This window comes from Catharus ustulatus, chromosome 26 (assembly GCF_009819885.2).
Source record: "Catharus ustulatus isolate bCatUst1 chromosome 26, bCatUst1.pri.v2, whole genome shotgun sequence".
In the NCBI taxonomy this organism is placed as follows: Eukaryota; Metazoa; Chordata; class Aves; order Passeriformes; family Turdidae; genus Catharus; species Catharus ustulatus.
This window is the reverse complement of record NC_046246.1, coordinates 7,607,058-7,627,743: the sequence shown is the minus strand read 5'-3', so window position 1 is coordinate 7,627,743 and position 20,686 is coordinate 7,607,058. Positions and strand designations below refer to the sequence as shown.

At 53.9% G+C, this 20,686-nt stretch overlaps 1 protein-coding gene across 2 annotated transcripts; it reads left to right on the top strand.

The window, feature by feature from the left end:
* The first annotated feature begins 66 nt into the window (after window positions 1-66).
* On the top strand, window positions 67-7,668 carry TCEA3 (transcription elongation factor A3). Of its 2 annotated transcripts, none has more exons than XM_033080924.2 (14): window positions 67-1,087; window positions 2,546-2,608; window positions 2,711-2,816; window positions 3,131-3,284; window positions 3,543-3,611; window positions 3,808-3,876; window positions 4,000-4,071; window positions 4,355-4,432; window positions 4,570-4,724; window positions 5,023-5,084; window positions 5,911-6,060; window positions 6,573-6,719; window positions 6,799-6,870; window positions 7,008-7,668. In XM_033080924.2, the coding sequence occupies exons 1-14, from the start codon at window positions 1,019-1,021 to the stop codon at window positions 7,014-7,016; spliced, it is 1,275 nt and encodes a 424-aa protein (XP_032936815.1). In that variant the 5' UTR covers window positions 67-1,018; the 3' UTR covers window positions 7,017-7,668. The 2 variants fall into 2 exon arrangements, with proteins under 2 accessions (XP_032936815.1, XP_032936814.1); XM_033080923.2 differs by having other exon boundaries at window positions 73-1,087; window positions 5,023-5,079; window positions 5,906-6,060.
* Window positions 7,669-20,686: the final 13,018 nt, after the last annotated feature.

Genomic DNA, 20,686 nt, shown 5'->3' with positions numbered 1-20,686 from the left:
TGATTTCTAATAAACCATCTTTTTTTTTTAAGCACCTGGGAGTGTGTTGAGGGTATAATCCCTGCCCTGGAAGTCCCCAGCATGGTGATGCTGCTGCTGTGTCCCCAGGGCTCCCAGTCACTGGCATCTGTGAGCACCCTTGCGGGTGTAGGGCTGGGCTGGGACATGGGCACCTTCCCCGAGGTGGATACTGGGATGAGTGCTGGAGCAGGGACAAGTAACGATGGCAAAGTTGTCACCTACATGTCCCAATGGCCTGTGCCCTGTATTGCTGCCCATCCAGCCAGGCCTGAAGGGCTTATGGCTCCCATCCCAGGCTGCCACACCAACAGCTGGCAGAGCTCTGCTGCACTTCAAAGAATGCAAGACATGTCATCACACAATCATGGGAGGTTGGAAGGGGCCTTAAAGATCGTTCCTTCCAGCCCCTGACATAAGGGGGACACCTTCCACTAGACCAGGTTGCTCCAAGCCTGTCCAACCTGACCTTGGACATTTCCAGGGATGGGGTATTCTCAGTACCAAAATACTCCAACATGTGGAGTACTCCAATATAAGAACTATTCCTATATACTGGGCTTCCACCTATATTGGAACATTCCAGTATAAAGATTATTCCCCCAGCACACTGCACTGTACCCGTGCCCCTCAGGATTCCCCCTAGCGAAGCCATCCCCATGGCAAAGCCCCATCCCGGGCTCTGTCCCTCGGCGCCCGGGCTCCCCCCGGCCGCCACAGCCGCGCACCTCCCCCGCTCCTGCAATCGTGGCTCTCGGCTATATTTAGCCCTCCCCCGTGCTATTTCGCTTTCCTGGCAGGAGTTTACAACTGGTCGGGACAGCCCCACCTCCTTTCTGCTTTCTCTCCCTTCCCTTCTCTTCCCTTCCCTTTCCCCTTTTCCCCTCCTCTCCGCTCCCTCCCCCTGCTGCCCTGGAGCCCATGCCCGCAGTGCCCGGCTGTGCCCGGCAGTGCCCGGCTGTGCCCGCAGACAGAGCCCTGCTCCGCTGCAGCCCCCGCCATGGGGCCCGCCGAGGAGCTGGTCCGCATTGCCAAGAAATTGGATAAGATGGTGGCCAGGAAGAGCACGGTAAAGTAGCCGAGCTCCTCGGGGCATGTGTGCATATCTACACACATATGTGTTTGCAATGTGCTTGTTTACACACGTGCTTGTTTACATGCATGTTTGAATGCTGTTGGGTGGCTTGGGAAAAGGTGTGGGGGGGTTGCTTTTCACACCTCTCGTGTTGTCCCTGGATGGGCTCAGTGGGATTAAGGGGTGCTGCCTGTGCCACCCAAACCCATCCTCGGGACGTTGTAGTCAGCACCTAGGGGATTTAATTTTACTTCTAATTTGGGACTCTCCTGTACCCCATTGCTCCCAGACACTTGAACTTGGGGATAAGGGGGGATATGTCCGTGGGTGGCAGCTCCAGACACCACTTGGCAGTGCTGGATTGTGGGCGACAGGTGTTTGGCCCCCAGCCTGTCACCAACACCGGATAAGTGCCAGGGCCAGAGGCTCAAAGCTCTGGGCTGGGGGATAGAACACCCTCAATGCACCCAGCACAGCCCTGCCTGTTGCACAGGTGTGCAAAGGGAGGGGAGGGTCTTCAGTCACTCTTGCCTGGGTGGTTTTGGTGGTTGTGTGCTGGGGAAGCTGGGATCCAGCCCTGCCACCCTTGTGCCAGGTGAGGATCCCTCTGGGGATCCTGGTGTGCCAGTGGCGAGTGCCAGACCCACCCTCAGGGTTAATATTTGACCATTTCCACTGGCCTTTGCCCTGACATGGTGCAGGCTTCTGATTGAGGGGGCAGCACTGCTGTCTCCCTGGGTCTGGTGGCTTTTTGGGATGTCAATGCTTGGTATCAAACCAGATCCCATGGCTCTGCTTGCTTCCAGGAATTCCCCAGGGGTCAAGGGACAGGGGTGCTCCACACCTCTCCTGCTGCGCTTTGGGATGGGACAGAGCCAGGGTCCAACTGCAGCACAGGAATGTCTATGCACCCATCAAACCTGGGGGGATCTGATTCAGCCCCTCATGTTGGAAGTCCATAGAACTGTGTCCCCAGGAGGGGGTACCTAGGAGCTTGTGCCTGCTGCTGGGGCTGTAAAAATACCAAGGACAAGGAGAGGGTGAAAGGGATGGAAGGAGGAGGAGGGCTCCATACTGGACTGTCTTTATCCCATCTGCCTCTGCAGGGTGTCAGGATGAAATCCCAGGGTTTGTGTCCCATGGACCTTCACATCCCTGGGTGGGAGACACTGGGGAATCCCCCAGCTGCCCTTAGCTCCCACCAGCCCAGATTTTTCTTGCAGATGGAGTTTTTCCCAAGTTTTAAGCAAAACTCCTGCTACCCAGCTGGAGACGTGACCTGATGCCTGGTCCAGCAGGATTTGGGTGTGGGACTTTTCTATCCATGCATTGACATAGAGGGTCAGGCAGTCCCAGGGAGCAGCCCAGGGCTGCTTCGGGCTCTCCTTTCATGCCCTTCCTGGTGCTGCCTGGTGCCTCCTCAAGGGTTCCCGTGGCTTCTCCCTGCTGCAGGAAGGGGCACTGGATCTGCTCAAATCCCTTACTGGCTACACCATGACCATCCAGCTGCTGCAGGTAAGGGGGTTTGGGTGGGATGGACACCCTGTGGAGTAGCTTGTCCTGTGCCCCATGCCAGCCAGCACATCCCTAAGGATTGTCCCTGGTGTGCGTCCCCAGACCACACGGATCGGAGTGGCTGTGAACTCAGTGCGGAAACACTGCTCAGATGAAGAGGTGGTGGCCTCAGCGAAAATCCTCATCAAAAACTGGAAGCGGCTTCTGGGTGAGTGATGCTGGGGGGAGGCAAGAACCCCCTGAAGCCTCAATCTTCCCTGGGCCATCCCCGTACCTTGAGCCCTGATGCTTTCTGGGGGGATGGAGTGGAATCAGTCCAGAGCTAGGATGTACAGGCTTCTATAACCTGTAACCCAGATTTTCCAAAGGCTTGTTTTCACTCTGAGATAGAGTGGTATAAATCAATGTGTGCCCCACCAAGGGCTGAGCATCTTCACAATCATTCCCCAGCCAAAGGTGTACCTCTGCAGGTGCCCTGTGCTGGGTTGGGCTATGACTGTGACACCCAAATCCTCCCCCCAGAGTCCACCACCACAAAAAAAGAGAAGGATGCAGATGGGAGGAAGGAGAAGGATGCAGATGGAGACAAGGAGAAGAAGAAGGGGCTGGATGTTTCCAGTTGCCCCAGTGAAGGGGTGAAGCACAGCAAGAATGCAGCTGAGAAGCACAAGGAGAGGTGAGCGCTCCTGCCTGCTGTGGGGGGGCCAATATGAGACCACCCCCTGCTTGGTCCTTAAAAGTTTATCCGTCTCTGCCTACCCATGGATGCCAGCAACACCTCTGGAGACCAAACTGCCTCTGGGACAGCACCAGGGCAGTTTTTCGAGGAGGGAGACGTGACCATTTTTAATTTTCCCTTCTCTAAAAAGAATTATTCCTTGGATGAGGTCAGTTTGGACAGTGCTTATCTGACCCTTGCTCTCTCTGTCCCCAGGAAGCCCAGCAAGTGTGACTCTCACACCACCAGCACCCAGGGCCGCTCTGCCAATTCCAGCCCAGAGAGGTACCTGCTGAAGGATGCCCTGACCCTCACAGCAGGCTCTGCCAGGCACTGCCAGCCCAGGGGAGGCTTTGCTGGCAGCCTGGGGTGGAGCTCAGGGATGGGGGATGCAGATGGACAGCGTCCAGCTCGCAGGTTGCCAGAGTATGCTGGGGTTGCTGAGAGCTTCTCTTCCTTCCTTTGGGCCTCTGTGGTGAAGAGAGTCCAGTGATGGCCGGAGCCCCACTGCATCCTTCAAGAAATCACCTCTGGATAGCAAGAAAGAGAGGTGGGTGCTGGGCTGGGTGAAGATGGGAGAAGCCAGACCTTAGCCCCTTACTGGGCTGTGGCTGGGGGTGGACCCAGCACTTGTCCCAATCGCTGCCCTCTGACATGGGGCTTGTCCTGCCAGGAGAGCCTCTGCTGACTCCAGGTCCTCAACCATCTCCTCTTCCTCCCCACAGAAGAGATTGTCAGGAGAAAGGTAAGGAGGGGGTGTCCCTTGCAACCTAGAGATGCTTTTAGGGTCCCGTTTGGGGATGCTCTGACCATGGAGGGGGTGAGAAGTGGCTGGGAGCCCTGATCCTTCCACAGCACTGGGATATTCCCTGGGAGGAGCAAATCCTCCCCTGGGGAGATTCCTGTTGGCTTCTGATCACTCTCATCGATATGCTGGTGCCTGAGGTCCTTCCCCCAGTCCCTGCCCCCTGTCCTGCCTGCCCCATCTCCGGTGTCATCCCCACTGTCCCATTCCGTGCTACCCCCAGGAGAGCCTCCACGGGCACCAGACTCTCCCCAGCTCCCTCCAGCTCCCAGAGAAGCTCCAGTGACAGCAAGGAGGAAAGGTAGGAGAGAGGAGGAAAGGTAGGAGAGAGGAGGAAAGGTAGGAGAGACCCACTGCACTTCCAAGGGAACCTGGCAGGTCCCTTCAGCAGTGCCAGAGCCCTGCCACCTGCCCATGCCCCTCCATGTGCCCCTGCAGAGCCAACAGCAGCAAGGCCAAGCCTGAGGTGCCGCGAACCCCCACCAGTCCATCCTGCTCTCCCAGCCCCTGCTTCTTGGCTCCCTGCTATCTCACGGGGGACTCAGTGCGAGACAAGTGCATTGAGATGCTGACAGCTGCACTCCGCGTGGATGGTGAGCAGTTCTGAGGCTGCTGGAGCCCAGACTGGGCTGTTTTTCCTATGGGACAGTCGTGACAGGAGCATTCAGCCCCAAAAGGAAAGAAAAGGAGGTTGGTAGGGTCTCTGATAAGGGGTTTGGATGTGAGAATGCGTCTTTGTAAGATTCAAGATGAGTAAAAAATAGGTATTTTAGAGATTGAGTGTCTGGGGCAAATACAGGGGGAGAGGTGAGATTTTTTTGGGGGAGGTACAGTGAGACTTGTGGCTGGTTTCACAGCTGAAAGTCAGTCCTTAACCTCTCTACCCTTTAGATGACTACAAGGAGTTCAATGTCAACTGTGAGAAGATGGCATCAGAGATTGAAGACCATATCCTTTGGGGTCTAGGGGTCTGAGGGAGTGTGCATGGCCTCAGGAGTGCTGCTGGGACGGGACAGAGGGTGACAGGGACAAGGACACAGTGTGACAGACCTTGATCATTGCCTGCAGAGGGAGCCCAGACCTCAGTTAGAGGAGGCTGAGGCTGATGCTGAGCAAAGCATCTCCTGAGCACCCGCCTTCATGCAGGGGTCTGCGTGTCCTGCCCCCAGTCCCCTCTGGTCAGGGACCTGCCTTCATCCCCGGGGAAATAAATCCAAACCCAGCCAAAGTTTTTTTTCCATGAGCCTGCTGTAGGTGCCTGTGTCTCCTGCCACAACCAGTCTGTCACAATGTCCAGGCTGTGTCGTGCTAGCAGGGATGGAGTCACGTCTGCCTACCCCCAGCTCAAGGCTTGGGCTTCTCCTGGCAGCCCCCTGAGACCAGGACCAACCCCAGAGTGGTTCCCCTCCTGGGTGCACTTTTTGGTGCATCCCAGACTCTGCTCAAAGCTGCTAAATCAACCTGTCCATACCCATGTTCTTTGGGAGGAGGGAGTAGACCGAATCCTCTGCAACATGAACTTTTGTCCCAGCACAGGGCTTGGTGGTCCCTGAGCCCCACAGCCTCACCTGGATGTTAGACATTCCAAGGCAATGCAAAGTCATTTTCCTCCCCACATCTCAAGCTGTGCTTCATCCTCTTAAAGCCAAGGATGGGGACACTTCCCACAAGGAGGAAAGCCCCACTAAGATCAGCCACCTGCACGTGACCATTGGCCCTGGTGACAGCAGCACCCAAGCTGGCATCTCCTGCTCGATTCCTTGACGGAGCCCACATATCTTCCAGGAGCTGAAGAGCACAGACATGAAGTATCGCAACCGGGTGCGGAGCAGGATCAGCAACCTGAAGGACCCCAAGAACCCGGGTCTGCGGAGGAATGTGCTGTGTGGGGCCATCGAGCCCGGCCTCATCGCCCGCATGACTGCTGAGGTGGGCAGTGGGTGCGTGAGGCTGGTGCCCATGGATCTCATCCGTGCTGCCTCTGTAGGGCCCAAATGCATGGTCTTGGCTTGGTGCTGTCCACAGTGGGGTTGTGCCAGCACCTCCCTGTCCCACCCCAGTGCTGAATGAGGCACAGGGAGCACTAGGAGAAAGCTGGCAGCACTGCTGGGTCTCCTCAGAGCCCTGCAGACCCCCAGCCCATCACAGATCTGGCTGTGGGATGTCACACTGGCAGGAATCAGGCTGGAGTGTCATCCTCAACCAGGGTCTAGAAATCAGAAGCCCAGTTTTCCCTGTAGGGAGACAGATCTCTGCAGGCAGCAGTTTTAGTTTGAGGATGGGGTGGTTTTTTCATCTGGATCGGTCTGAGCCCTCCAGCAAGCACAGAGAGCAGGATTAATCCTGTTTTGGGAGAGGATGGGTAAGGTGTTGGACTGTGGTACTTGGATGAGAGCAGAGCCATGGCCACACTGACCCATCCGGGCCGATGCTGGTGGCAGGAGATGGCCAGCGATGAGCTGAAGAAGCTGCGGAGCGCCATGACCCAGGAGGCCATCCGGGAGCACCAGATGGCCAAGACAGGCGGCACCGTCACCGACCTCTTCCAGTGCAGCAAGTGCAGGAAGAAGAACTGCACGTACAACCAGGTCAGACCTGGTCCCCGGGGGATCTTGGCTTGGGGGACTCCAGAAGGGTCTCCACTGACCCGGTGCTGCTCCACCTCAGGTACAGACGCGCAGCGCTGATGAGCCCATGACAACATTTGTGCTGTGCAATGAGTGTGGGAACCGCTGGAAGGTCTGTAACCATCTGGAGAGAGGCTCTGAGCAACCCAACCCTTTCCTAGCCTTCAGGGGTGGCAGAGCGCCCTGAAGTGGTGCTTTGGGGGCTGGGTGAGGGTTTACCACCTGCCCTGTGCTCTGCTTCTCCTGCAGTTCTGCTGATGCTGCTGGCGAGTGGGCTGGAGGGAGCATGATGCAAGCAAGACAAGATGCTGTGACACCACACTGGGCAGCTGGGGTGGGGAGGAGGGGTCAGGGTGGCACCAGTCCCTAAACCCTGGCTCTTTGTTCCCTTGCACTGGGCTCCCTCGGGGAGCCAGCCTCTGGCAATGTCAAGTTCATTCGAGAAGGTCCCTGTGAATTCAATGGTTCTTCCCTGCAAATACCTGCCTGCCCTTTGATTGGAGTGTGCTGGGATCTCACTGGGAATGGATTCGTTCCTGCAAAGGGAGATTGGTAACAACCTGGGCAGCATGCCCTTCCCTGAGAGAAATCTGGGCTTGGATGATTGGGGGGCAGGAGAGACATTGCTCCATAGACATGGAGCTGTGCCTGGGAGCTGAGGGTAGCAGAGGGCCTGGTTTTAACCCGAACCCCTTCTTCCTCACCTAAGTGTATGCAGAGGACATGGAGGGGACAGGGTGTCTGCAGCGTGTCCAGATGCTGTTGGGATGCTACCCTGTCCCTGTGCTCTGTGACAAATGGATCATCTGTCCTGGCTTGAAGGCACCGTGTCCCAGGAAAGAAGGAAGGATGGCAGGGGGAGGAGTAAGGAAGAACCCTTCCAGCCATAGTAATAAAGGTGTGAACTATCTCTGCAGCACAGACTGTTTCTTAAGATGGGTCTGGGACCTCAGTCTCAAGTTTATAGCTCCCCAGCTTGAGCCTCACTAAATTCCAACATATATCTCAAATCCACCAACCCCAGCTTGGGATATAACCATGGCTTGCTGCTCATCCATCACCTGCTTGGTGATTAAAGACCTTTAATTAAGGCTGGAGCGGCTCCCTGGCAAGGCTGCCCCATGGCAGGGCAGAACTTCTACCAACAGCAGGGAGGGTTTTCCATGGAAAAAGCATTAGTGAGCAGCTGGGAGACATCCCTTTGGCTGTACGAGTTCTGGGATGGAGACTTGTGGCGCCAAGCCCATCCTTTGTTACCACCAGCCTCTTCCAGTGGTAGTGAGGTGTGATGGGGACACAGGAAGGTCATGGTGACCATGGGTGACCATGGATGGGGATGAGGGTGCTGCTCCCATGCCTGCATGAACCTGAGAGTAAGAGCATAGAAGGATGGTGAAGTTGTTAATTAACCCATCATTAATTTTTTAATACTGAGGTGAGGTGTGATTTTTTTTCACAGGCAGTGCTGTTTGCAGCCAGACTTGGGTGCTAAACCCTCTGTGTTTGGGGGTCCCCACCACCCCTGAGCTCCCTGAGAGAGCTCTCTGGGCTGAGGTGCTTGTTAACATGCTGAAGTGATTAATGAGCTTCCAAGGCAATTATTTGCGCTTGTGACAGCGCGTGTGGTTGCAATTAAAGAATATAGTGGATTGTAGGGGATGAATAAAACATCAGTGTGACCTTGAGCTGTGAGGGGAGCGCAGGAAGGGCTGGACTGGGGCTCCCTGCCGTTACCAGTGTGCCTCAGGGCACGTTTGCCTGCGACAAGGTTGAAATAGGGGGATTTGGACCCATATTTTTTTGCAGTCCACTCTAATACAGGTACTTAAGTGATACTAGAGGGAGCTGGACTCCAAGCATGTTATGATGGATCTCCTGGCAGTCCTCTGTGTCCTTCTGCCCCTGCTGTGAACTTGTCCCCAGGAAAAATATCACCCTGTGCCCCCTCCCTAGGTTCCCTGGGAAATCCCAAAGGGCAAACTGGAGAGCTGGGAAAGCGGGGGGGTCCGCTGACTCCTGTGCAAGGATGTTCCCCCCCCACGCACCCAGAGAGAGCTTTTCCACTTGTCTGGGTCCTGACAACTGCTCCAGCCTCTGGGGAGGTGCAGTAGTGCTCCTAGGGCAGAGGACAGTGAGGGGCTCTCTGGTGTGCAGCTGTTTACAGGCTCCATTCCCCAGGCTGAGCCTCTGACCTGCTCCGTAGGAAGGGCACAAACACGTGGCTGTGTATATTTAAAAAGTCCAATTCCCAAACTTCCAGTCCCGATTCCCAAACTGTGGACTGAGCCCACCAGGATAACCTGCCATCCCCTTCCCACCCCTCAGTTCCAGAGGTCTCTGGAGCTTTCCCCTCTCTCATCCCTGAGTGATGGTCCCCTCTTCCCCTCCACATCTCCCAGCCCACCGAGAAAGAGGAGCAGGGAAGATCCCTGGCAGCTGCCTGTCCTGCCAGCACTCAGCTCTCTCTTTGGTGAACTGAGCACTTCAGTTCTCATTTCTCACCAGTGTTGGAGAGGTGGAACCATAGCTGCACCAGCAAGTGCTAATATTGGTCCCCTCTGCCTTCTGCGTACAGACAAGAGCCCTCAGGACCTCTCTGGCAGCTCCAGCCCCGTGTGTGGCTGGTCGTGACCATGCAAAGATGGAGAGGCCCTTCGCAGTTGCTGCCAGAGGCCAATTTACCCACCCCAAAGCTCCAGGTCTGGATGTTCCAAAGCTTCAGCAGAGGCTGGTGCCTCTTTCTGCCGCTCCCTGCCTGTCTCTACATGAATCACAGAATCATTCCAGTTGGAAAAGACCTCCAAGATAATTGCATCCAACTGCTCTCCCAGCACTGTCAAGCTGACCACTAACCACACATGCCCAATGCCACATCAACACATCTTTTAAATCCCTCCAGGTGACTCCAACGAGTTGTTTGATCTTCTGACTGATAGAGTTTTTATATTCAACCTCCAACCTGTCACACTTTAAACAACCCTAGAGAGCGTCCAACCCCAGCCAGGCTTCCTTGTGAGGGGACAACCACTGCTGGTGCTGCCAGATCACATCGTTTCTCCAGGCACTGCCCTCAGCCACCTCAGGGACACCATTCCACACTGTCTGGCCCATGGCCAGTTTTACTTTGCAATCCTGGCTTGCCCAGGGGTCACCACCTCCCCCCGCCACCGTACTCCAGCCCCCCAGCCCACCTGCAGCACAGGGCTTTGCTGCTGCCCTTCTCCCCCGCACTTTTCTAGCCTTGAGGAAAAAAATCAGCACTTTGCTGTTCTGTGGTTTCCTTGGCAACCCCATTCCCCATCCTCTCGCTCTGTGCATCTATAACTCCCCCCACCCCCGTCACCGACCCCAAAGCCCAGGTCCCTGCGCACAAGGAGGGGGCAGGAGGTGGTCTTGTCTTGTCTTGTCCACCACCAGAACAGCTGATCCCTAGCCAGGGCTTCCCAAGCGCCTGGGCTTCTTGGAAAGGAATGGAGTAGCTAGTGGTGATTCATGTCTCTGAACTGAACTGAATTACAGCAGTTTTGGAGCCAGTCTTTACATCTCTGTGTGGGTCCTAGTGTGCTATGCACAGGTTGCCCAGAGAAGCTGTGGCTGCCTTGTCCCTGGAAGTGTCCAGGGCCCGGTTGAATTGAGCTTGGAGCAACATGGGATAGTGGAAGGTGCCCCTGCCCATGGCAGGGGATGGAATGAGATGAGCTTCAAGGTTCCTCTAAACCAAATCATTCCATGTTTCCATGACTGGCAGGCTCTGTGACAAACAGCAGATTCCCCTGCCCATTCCCTTGCTTACTTCCAATCAATAGGTAATGATCCCATACGCACCGGTGCTCGCTGCCTTCCCAGACCTCAAATCCACATGCAATATTTATCTAGTGACAGCCACAGGCTCTCGGCACGACTCAGGTAGACAGGATTCAGATCTCCTGGGAAATCCACCGGTCAGTCCCACCTCCACATCAAGGCTTCTCCCACGGGTGATGACACTGGAGTGACGCTCAGAGTGGTGGGCACATGGCAAGGGGACAGCCCTGCTCAGGAATGGGGCTGACTTCCTTTAAAAAGCAGGAAAACACAGCACTGGAGTGGTTTAGGGAGGGCAGGAATGATGCAGAGGACGCTGTGTGGGTTGAGAGGAGTCCAAAAACTCCCTGTGCCTTGGTGACCCGAGGAAGGCGCCCAGTGTGCCCCCAACACTTGGACTCCAACAGCTCTTCCCCAAATCCCTGAAGACTGGTCAGTACTGCAAAAGCTGAGCAGACCCTGCACCAGCCTGGTGCAGGGACTTGATGCTAAATGAAAGTAAGAGCTGTAGAGACCCTAAATTTTTTGGGGACACCTCAGCAGCTGCACTTCCTTTGAGCTGTGGCTCAGCCAAAGCCTTCCAAACTCTGGGCTTTTTATTCACCTTTTGATTTTAATAAACCCCTAAGCACCGGCTTTCCTAAGCACAAGGTGCTGCCTCTGCTACAGGGGCGGGGGAAGATGGGGGATGCAGGCTTTAGGTGTGGATTCCATAGGGGCACTTGTCAAAGGATGCAGTGGTGTGGTGGTCCCTAAACACCTGGAGGAACCAGGCAGGGGTGTTTGGCAGGACACTCCTAGCACTGAATGACACACAAATAGCACTGAAATTGGAGGAAAAAATTGCTGAGCCTCCCAGTTCTGGTTCCAGACCCAGGTTGGGATACAAATGGAATTTCCTTTCTCTTTCATTGTTTTGTCTTGATGTGAGTGATTCAACTGCTTTGGAGCAGCTCTGAAAAAATTAGTGATTGCCCAGGACAGCCACATGATCCAGCCAGGATCTTCAGCCAAGCCAAAATACTTGGAGCAATGCCATAGATTTGAGCTGGCTGCGTATTTGCTTTGTGGTGTTTTTCCTAAAAAAAAACAAAAAAAAAAAAAAAAGGAAAATCAGTTTTCATCTGCAGTGTTTCAGTGTTTGCAGTCCATTGGAAGGAAATGATTTCTCAAGATGTGTGGCTGTGATTCTGCGCACCAGCCTTTGTGATGGTTAAAAGCTTCCAAAAAGCCCAAATTGGACCCAGACCTTTACTTCTAGGGTGAAATTTGTTGCATGGAAAATTACAAAATATAGTTTTTCTAAAGAAAAACCCTGTGCCCCTTCTTTTGCTGGCCAAAGAGGTTTGCTGAGTCTGCAGAGTACTTTGATCTCAGCCTTCCTAAAATCACAGTGCTTGGTACACACCATTTTTTTCCCCCTCCTTCAGCTGAACTGGGCAAAGTTTCCCCATTAAAAGCAAAAATCTCTCCAGAAAATACAATTTTTCCTCATTTTCAGGTGGAATCATTCACACTCTTCCCTCTTACAGCTAGGATGAAGGAGATGACAGGGAAAAAGCCCCAGTAAATGCTATAAATCCCCCAGCTCCCTCAAAACATCTCTGTGCTTCCCACATCAGTAGGTCGACCTAAATATTGCAGAGGAAAAAAAAACTTTGGCTTTTGTGTCTGACACTTTTTTTTCCTCCCTGCCAGGAGCTCTTGGGTGCTCAGCAATTAGGAGCCGTGGATTAATCTTGAGTGATATAATGAAGTGCCAGCTGGCTGGAGGACAGAGCTGGTGAGGGGAGGTGGCAGGGAGTGGGGTTGCTCTACAGATTAACATGATTTAGGACAGGTTCAGTGCAGGTAGAGCACCCAACGTGATGGGAAAAAGGAGGAGGAGCCTGGGAGGCTCAGTGGGATATTCAGGCTCATCCCTGCTCCATGATCCTCTGCACCTAAATGCATGGACTGAGCAGGGCTTGTGTTGCAGAGGAAAAATTATCTTTACACGCTTTCTAACCCTGATTTGCTTGTAATGTCCCCAAAATATCTTTCCACCTGCTTTACACCATCCCAGTCTCCCAGCCTCATGTCAATTATTTATGAAGGAAAAATGCCCCAGGAGGGCAGGCTGGGCAGGTCCCAAGGTCTTCCCCCAACTATATCTGTGCCCCCTTTTACAGTCACAGAATCACAGAATTCTTAGAATGTGAGGGGACCTTAAAGCCCATCCAGTCCCACCCGCTGCCATGGCAGGGACACCTCCCACTGTCCCAGGCTGCTCCAAGCCCTGTCCAGCCTGGCCTGGGACACTGCCAGGGATCCGGGGGCAGCCACAGCTGCTCTGGGCACCCTGTGCCAGGGCCTCGCAACCCTCACAGGGAAGAACTCCTTCCCAATATCCCATCTATGCCTGGCAGTGGAAAGCCATTCTCCCTTGTCCTGCCACTCCAGACCCTTGCAAATGGTCCCTGTCTGTCTTTCTTGACAGCTCCTTCAGGTACTGGAAGGCCACAACTAGGTGACCTCAAAGCCTCTTTTCCAGGCTGAACAATCCCAACTGTCTCAGATCTTTGCCTTTTCTCCAAGGTCTCCATAAGTCTGAAAGTCAAGAGCAGCCGGCACCGAGGGCCACATTCTCTCAACAAACTGCCTTGTCTTTCCAAAATGAGATTATTAATAGCTCATCCTGTAACGACGCCATTACCCAGGAGCTGCGCCACCAGCGCCAGCCACTCGCAGCAAACCCATTACCCATAGCAGCCAATTTATTCCCAACTCTGGCAGGGTCAGCAACCATCAGGGAAGCAAATGCTAATTAATAGCACTGTGCAAAGCAGCCGGTCTGGGTACGGCATGTAATTAGTGAGCCAACTGCACCCGCCACAGTGCTGGGGCTGTGGGGAAAGAGGCAACAGAGCAGTCACGGAGGAGGGATCAGTGGCAGCTTCTGGCTACAGCTGAGGATGAGGGCACTAGTTGCACTGGGGACACGTGTGTCATGCTGCCATCAGCGAGGCTGGGACCCTCCGTGTGTGTGCTTGCATCCCTCTGACCCCTACGCCACCCTCCCTGGTCCAGCCCCCATCCCTGCTCTCTCCTCACTGTTCCCTCTGTCCAGCCGTTTTGCAGGTAAACGTGACATTTCCTTGGGGCAGGAAAGATGCTTGGAATATAAAAACTCCTGGTGGTGGGAGATGCAGAGCCCAGGGAGGAATCGTGCTAATGCCCTTACATCTCTGCCGTGGTGAGTCATACAGGCCCTCAGAGGATCCTGGCTGTGCTTGGATACAGGAAAGGTAGAGGCACAAGGCAAGATGAAAAATTGCTTTGCTCAGAAGATATCTTGGTTACAGCAAGGAATAAAATTGTCCCCTTGGCACTCACATTCGGCTCTGGTCCCACAGCCACGGGGAGGAGGGGGTGTTGTGCTGCTGGGTGGGCAAGAAGGGCCCCATTTTGTGGGAAAAATGGGAATACTTAGCCTAGAACATTCAAATTGTCAATGGAATGCAATTTTAAGTGGAAGGGAGGAGGATGGGTCTTTCCATCAGGCTGATGGGAAAAATCCATTCTGGGTTTGGGAATTAGGTTGGGGCATCACCTTGAAGGTGGTTATGGGCTAACACTGCTTCCCTTCATCCCTGGCAGCATTGTGCTCTGATGCACCCAACCACTCTGCCACATCCGTATGGACGTGTGTGTGCTGCTCCTTGATGGGGACAGGGGGACAGCTCCTGGGAACTGTGGCCACCCAAACCAAGTTTGGCTCCCCACTGTGCCATGGGAGGGCAAGCCAAGAAGGGCAAGTTAAAAACCCAGATTAAAAATATTGTTTAAATCATCAACATTTTATCTAAGACAACACCTCCCTGAGCCAGCTGGGCTCTGCCTCCACCAAACTCAGCAGCAGGAAGGGATTTATACATCAAATATCCTCTCCCTCAAACTGCTGAAGCCGAAACCTTGGGAGAGAGGGAAAAAATCTGTTTCCAGCTGTTTTCTTTTCCATGCAAATAAATATCTATTGGCAGAGCATTTCCTTCTGCCTAAGGCTTTCATTGGACATCATTTATTTAATATTGCTCTTTTAAATCCTTGTGTTTGTCTCTCAGCTGCTTCACTCATCTCAGAGCAGGGATGTTGGCACTTAGTGTTTAGAAAATATATAACTCTATTTAGACAGGCAGACCGATAGCTGTGGAAGAGGAGCAGTTCCAATCATCAAATCACTGCTTTCAATTTTTCCTTATTACTAGTCTTCATTTAACCACAGGCCAGGCTGGCCAAGTGGTCCCCAGGGACAGCCCAGCTGAGCCCAGCAGGTTATCATCTCTAAAAGGGGTCTTGAGAAAAAATATTACCCCAATCTGATAATCAGAGAGGAGATCTTCCCTGAAAATACCTTCCCAAGGCAGAGGCATTCAGGAAGGGGCCCATGAGATGGCTGGAGTCTGATCCTGGCTTCCTGCTAGGCTGGAATATTTTCAGAGAGGAGGAGTGGGACAGCAGGTGGGAGGAAGATCCCAGCACGTTTGCAAGATGCAGGGGGATGAAAGGGTGGGTTTTGTGCCTTTCAGAAGAAGAAAGAAAAGAGGGAGGGAAATCACCTTCTCTGATCAGCTGTCTGAGGTTCTGCAAGCTGGAGAGGCTGGAGGAGGGGGAGCTGCCTTTGAAGCTGGGAGAGGCTGAGCACAGCAGCCTTTGCTGCCACTGCTCCTCTTCCTCCAGCTCTTTCCTGTTCCCTGTACTCATCTGCATTTGGAGCCCACCCTCAGGATGGCCAAAACACCCAACATCGGGATGTCAGTGGTGCTGTCATCTCGGGGTACAAACAGAGCCACAGATTTCCTCTGAGAGCCAGCACTGATGGGTTTCAACTCCATTCCCTGATGTCTCTCGCTTTTTCCTGGGTATCACCATGACCATGGAAGAGCCATGCCATCCCAGCTGCTCTCCAGAGGTTCCCAGTGCTGGCTGATGGACTGGGAATGCTGGCAGAGGCTCTGCCCCATGGCCTGGCATTGCCCCTGGAAGCAGGGAGGGAAGCAGGAGGCTCTTTTGGAAAAACACAGCATTGAGCAGCCACATCTGTGTCCCTGTGGATGGAGGGCATGCTGCCCCCCGAGTGCTCTCCCAAGGCCACCAGGACCAGCCAGGACAGTGGGGAGCAGGCACCTGGTGGTATCTTGCTGGAAACTGGAGCAAAGCAAGATCCCCAGCTCTGACAAAGGGCTGGAGGAGGAATCCCTGGAGGCAGCTGCATGAGGGATGGCATCACCATGAATGTTTGTCACCAACCAACAAGTGATGCTGTTGGCTTTTCTGCTGGTGATCCATCTCAGACAAGTCAGGGACGAGTCAGGTGGAAAGCAGGCAGCTGGAGACCGAAGAGCTTTGCTCCATCTCTTGCCACAGTGCGTCCAGCCTGGCTCTGGCTGATCCCAGCTCTTGAGCCCTTCAGAGCTCAATCTAAGTGTCAAGGAAAAATCCTGAGGTTTGCTGAGCTTTTTGGAATGAGTCCTGCCCCAGTGTTAAGCTATCCATCACCCCTCCTGACATCCAGGACCAAAGCCATGCAGGTGATGGATTCTGCAGCCAGATTCCCTGAACAATTCCTGCTTTTGGGATCTGTTGATCATCTTCAAAACCGGCCAGGATTCTGTCAGGAACCTGACCATCATTTCAGGACCTGCTGCCTGTGAGCCTACACTGTGAGGGGACACACTGGTCCTTGTACTGCCCCACAGCCCAAACCAAGCACAGGATATGGAGAGCTCTGAGATAACCAGGAAAAGAACCTTAATAATATATTTAAAGCACCCTGTAACCACCACTGGTCCCATGCCATTGCTTCCCTGACCTCCATATCTCAGCTCCTGGCAGGGAATGACTGGCACAAGAACAGAGCTGGTGGGAGCTGAAGCTCTTCCTGCAGCTCCTGATGCCTTCAGGTCCAAATCACCTAAATCTCTGTCCTTCAGCCCCAAACCAAACCTGATCCAAACCTTCCTGTGCTTCTCCACCAGGTTTCCACTGAACGGAGGTTTCCTGTCCTCTCCCAACCCCAAACCAAATCATCCCATGGACTTCTGCAGGAACATGAAAAAGGGGAGGGAAGACCCAGGGTCTGAGTCCAGAGCAAGAGAGTCTGAAGCTATGCTCTGTGATTTGGCACAGTTAGAGAGCAGCATGATTGCAGCTGACCTGGATTCCCAACATCAAAGACAACACCCGCTTCTTCCCCAGCATCTCCAGAGCCCTCCAAGGAGGTGAATGAACGAGCTGAACAGCCCCACGTCCATCCCATCCAGCACTGGCACCCAGGGCTGCAGGTGATGGCAGGACCATCTCCCCTGCACTGTGGCTCAGAGCTAAAAAGCTGCAGAAAACGTAACATCAGCAGAAAGAAACCTGCCTCCTCCATGATCAGGGTGATCGAAGGTGCCCTGTGGGGTTCAAGCCACATCTGGTATTGGTCTAACCCCCATTCTGTTGGCACAGCAACAGACACTGGCAAATCTCCTGGCAGACTCAAGGGAGACAGACAAACCGTCCTTATCCCTTGGGACACCCAGACCTAACACTCCTCCCTGTCCCATGTGTGTCTGCCCATGTGCACAGCTCCTTTGGCCCTCCAGCATGTCACAACCAGGCACCAGAACACAGAGTCCCCATGTCTCAGTCTCAAAGACCTGCTCCCTGTTCAGTAAAACCCAAACCCTCAGGGAGCCCAGGAGTCACCTTGACACCAATTCCTTCCACCAGCAGCAAAAAGCTTTATTTTTCTAGCCCAGCTCTGTCTGGGAGAAGCATCCTGCCCTGGATCCCCCCCTCCCCACGATGGTTCATTTATGAGATGACTCAGAGGTTGTTGATGCACATGGGATGGAAGCAGCGCTGCCACCTCCGAGCGCCAGAGGGGGGGCACAGCTCAGGCTCCCAGCTCCCCCAAATCCAGGGACACGCAGCCAGCTCCCAGTCAGGGCTCCACTGTCAGACAAAGGCAGCATGGAGGGGGCAGTGGGATGGTGAAAATACCTAAATAAGCAACAATCAGGGAAGAAGGGTCCTGTGGGGATTGAGTTCCCCAGGGGTGGGGTGTGATGCCCGTCCTTTCTTCACTGCCAGCACAGCTTGGTGCCCAGGAGCCATTTGCTATTGCTGTCCCTGTCCCTTTCCCTGTCACTACCACGAGGCTAGACATGAGCCTGGCTGAAGGAAAAGGGCTCATTAACCCCTCCAATGAAATAATCATCACTTTGGAGGCATTTTTCATGGAAAAGGATGAAGCAGCAAATGTATTTGTAAGCCTTGGGTGGGAGCAGGAGCAGGTTGGGACAGACTGGGACTGTCACCAGCCTAAGCCTGGCAGGTGGACAGCCCCCCTCAGGTCCCAAGAACATGTCAGGGGTACTGGTGGCATCGCCCTTGAGACATTGCCACCCTCTGGGAGGCGGATTGTTGCCCGCAAGTCAGTGAGCAGAGATTTTCCATGCAGCCTCTGGACTCAGTTCTGATTCTGGCCATCTCAGTTGTGCAGACACCCTGCCCTGAGAGACAGCCTCTCCACGCACAATACCAATGAAATAATGCTGCCAAACCCCCACCTCACACGCAGCCATGCAGAATGGTGAGGCAGAGAAGAATCTCATCTAATTTTAACTCCCCTGACGGATGGGCTTTGTTCTTTGCAGCAGCTGCCCCGCAAGGTATGAAAACACTCAGATATGTTGACATGGGAAAACAAAACACACAAATCAGCCCATTTTCCTCTTCAAGGCTGATTTATCTGGAGCTGTCAGTAGAGGGAGGGGAAGTGATGAGCCCTGGGGAGATGGAGGAGCAGCCTGGACTCGCAGCTTGGTGGTTACCAGTGCAGTTGGGCTGATGCTCATCAAGCATCTGGTCCACTCTCTCCTAAGCCCCAAAACATCTCAGATCTACAGAAAACAAAGTGACATTTTCTGCTGCAATTCCCCAAGGTGTGATTCTGTGCATGTCCCAGCTCATCCTTATAAATGAGGGGAGCCAGATGCCAATGGAGCCACCCCAAAGTAGTTCACCACAAGCTGAGCTCCATCCTGGTGCCCTCATCATGCTTACTACTTGGTTTTCTGAGTTGGGATGGGTGGGATCAGCCCCTGGATAATGGTCCCAGACTGCTCCAAGCCCTGTCCAGCCCGGCCTTGGACACTCCCAGAGATCCAGGGGCAGCCGCAGCTTCTGGACGCCCTGTGCCAGGCCCTTCTCACCCTCAATCAAACTCAGGATGCAGAGAGAAGTCCCGGCACCAGTGCTGGGGGTCAGGACCTGCCAGACCCACCAGGCTGCATGCATTGCATTAGGGTGATGCTCTCCCCCTAAACCTGTCTCAGTTTCCCCAATTTTGGGAACTTCATCCCCAGTAGCAGCCAGGTTTGACAGCTGGAGCAGCAATAGCTGAGAGCAGGCAGATGAGCACCAAAGCCCTTTAAAGATTTTCCATTGGTTTTATGTGACCACTGGGTTTATTTTTAACATTCCAGCTGAAAAAAAATTCTAAAGAAATGTTGGAGCTGAGTTGAGAGGACATGTTTGCTGGAACCTGCCAGGATGATTATTCCTTTGCAGATAACCCATTGGAAAAGGGTCAGTGTGGGTGCTCTGGCCATGCTGGGAGCCAAGGGAAGGGATGAGTTCTCTTCCAGAGAGCTCCTCAGCCACGCTGAAAGCTATTTTACACTCCCCAACCCAATGTTTCCTTCCCACTGGGAGAGGTCAGCAGCCAGGCTGCATCAGAGCTGGGCACAGCAGATACTCAACACCTTGCTCTGGGTCTGGGAGGCTGTTTTCACCCAGAAAGGTGTTTAAATCCTGTATTCAGGACCACACAGAGGTGCAGAACATCCCCTCTGTACTCCCTGGGCTTGTAAAATCACTGCAGGAAGGGGACCACACTCCAGGTAAGGAGGCTGATGCATCCAAAACGCAGGACCCAAGATACACGTGGTAAATCCATCTGTGTGGTCCCAATTCCTGCCTTTACCCATCCTATCAGCCCTGTGGGACTGAGCCAGCATCATGGCCACCTCACACTGTGAGGACAGAAATCCACAGCACATTGTTCCTGCCTCCCTGCTCGGCGGCCCTGGAGCTGGTTGCCATCTGAACCACGGGATGAATGAAAAGCCATTAATTCCCTCTGGGGCGTTTTTATGAGGCTCTTGATGAAATGTCTGGATGCTTCAGCACTGCAGGAGTTTGATGCTGGCAGAGCTCTGCACAGTCTGAAAACCCAATCTCCAGGGCTGAATAAGCTGCTGGCCTCTCCTCCATGTCCTGTGTCCTCTGCTCAGTCCCTCTGGAGCCAAATGTGCCCAAAATTGCAGCAGATCATCCTCTCTGTCTGAGCCAGAACTGTCCCAGGGCATAGAGCAATGAATTAATCCATCCCCAAAGCAAACAGGAGATGGGGACACCCCAATTGCTTTTACCCACAGCCTCCACCTCCAATGGGGCTCCAGGAGAAATAAGGCTCCTGCCTCTCAGATTTGCAGACCTTGAAAGGGGGGAGTCCTGACAGAGAAAGCTGGAAAGGATCCTTGGACAGTGGAGGGTGACCCTCAACCTCCCGCAAAGCCCAGCTCTGCTAAGCTGTTGCTGGGTCTGTACTTGCACCTTCACTCTGCAGCATCTCCCTACATCCCTCAGCCTGCACAGAACCCCTCCTAAGCTCTCCAGAAAATCTGTTTAGCGCCCCCAGCAACCCTACTTATTCTCTTCCAAGCATTCCTCCTAAATCCCCCCAACATTGCTCCCCAAATCCCTCCTCAGCATTCCCACATTGTTCTCTCCCCAGCACCCTTCCAATTCTTTCCCTCATCCCAGAATATCCCGCTTGAACCCCCCTGCAACATGCTCCCAGACCTTCTCAGTGCCCCCAGATCCATCCAGCACCCCCTAGCCCCACAATACATGGTGGGGACAGTGAAGGAGAGAAACAAAAAGCAGAGGGCAAGGGGGAACTGGAGACGCCCGGGCTTTGCTTTGTGGACAAGGGGGCTGTTTGTTCCCCCGCTTTCTTACAGACAAAGAACACCCAAAATAGCGCCGGGATCCATGGCACTCCCCCTCCAATCAGGGGACCCTTGCCG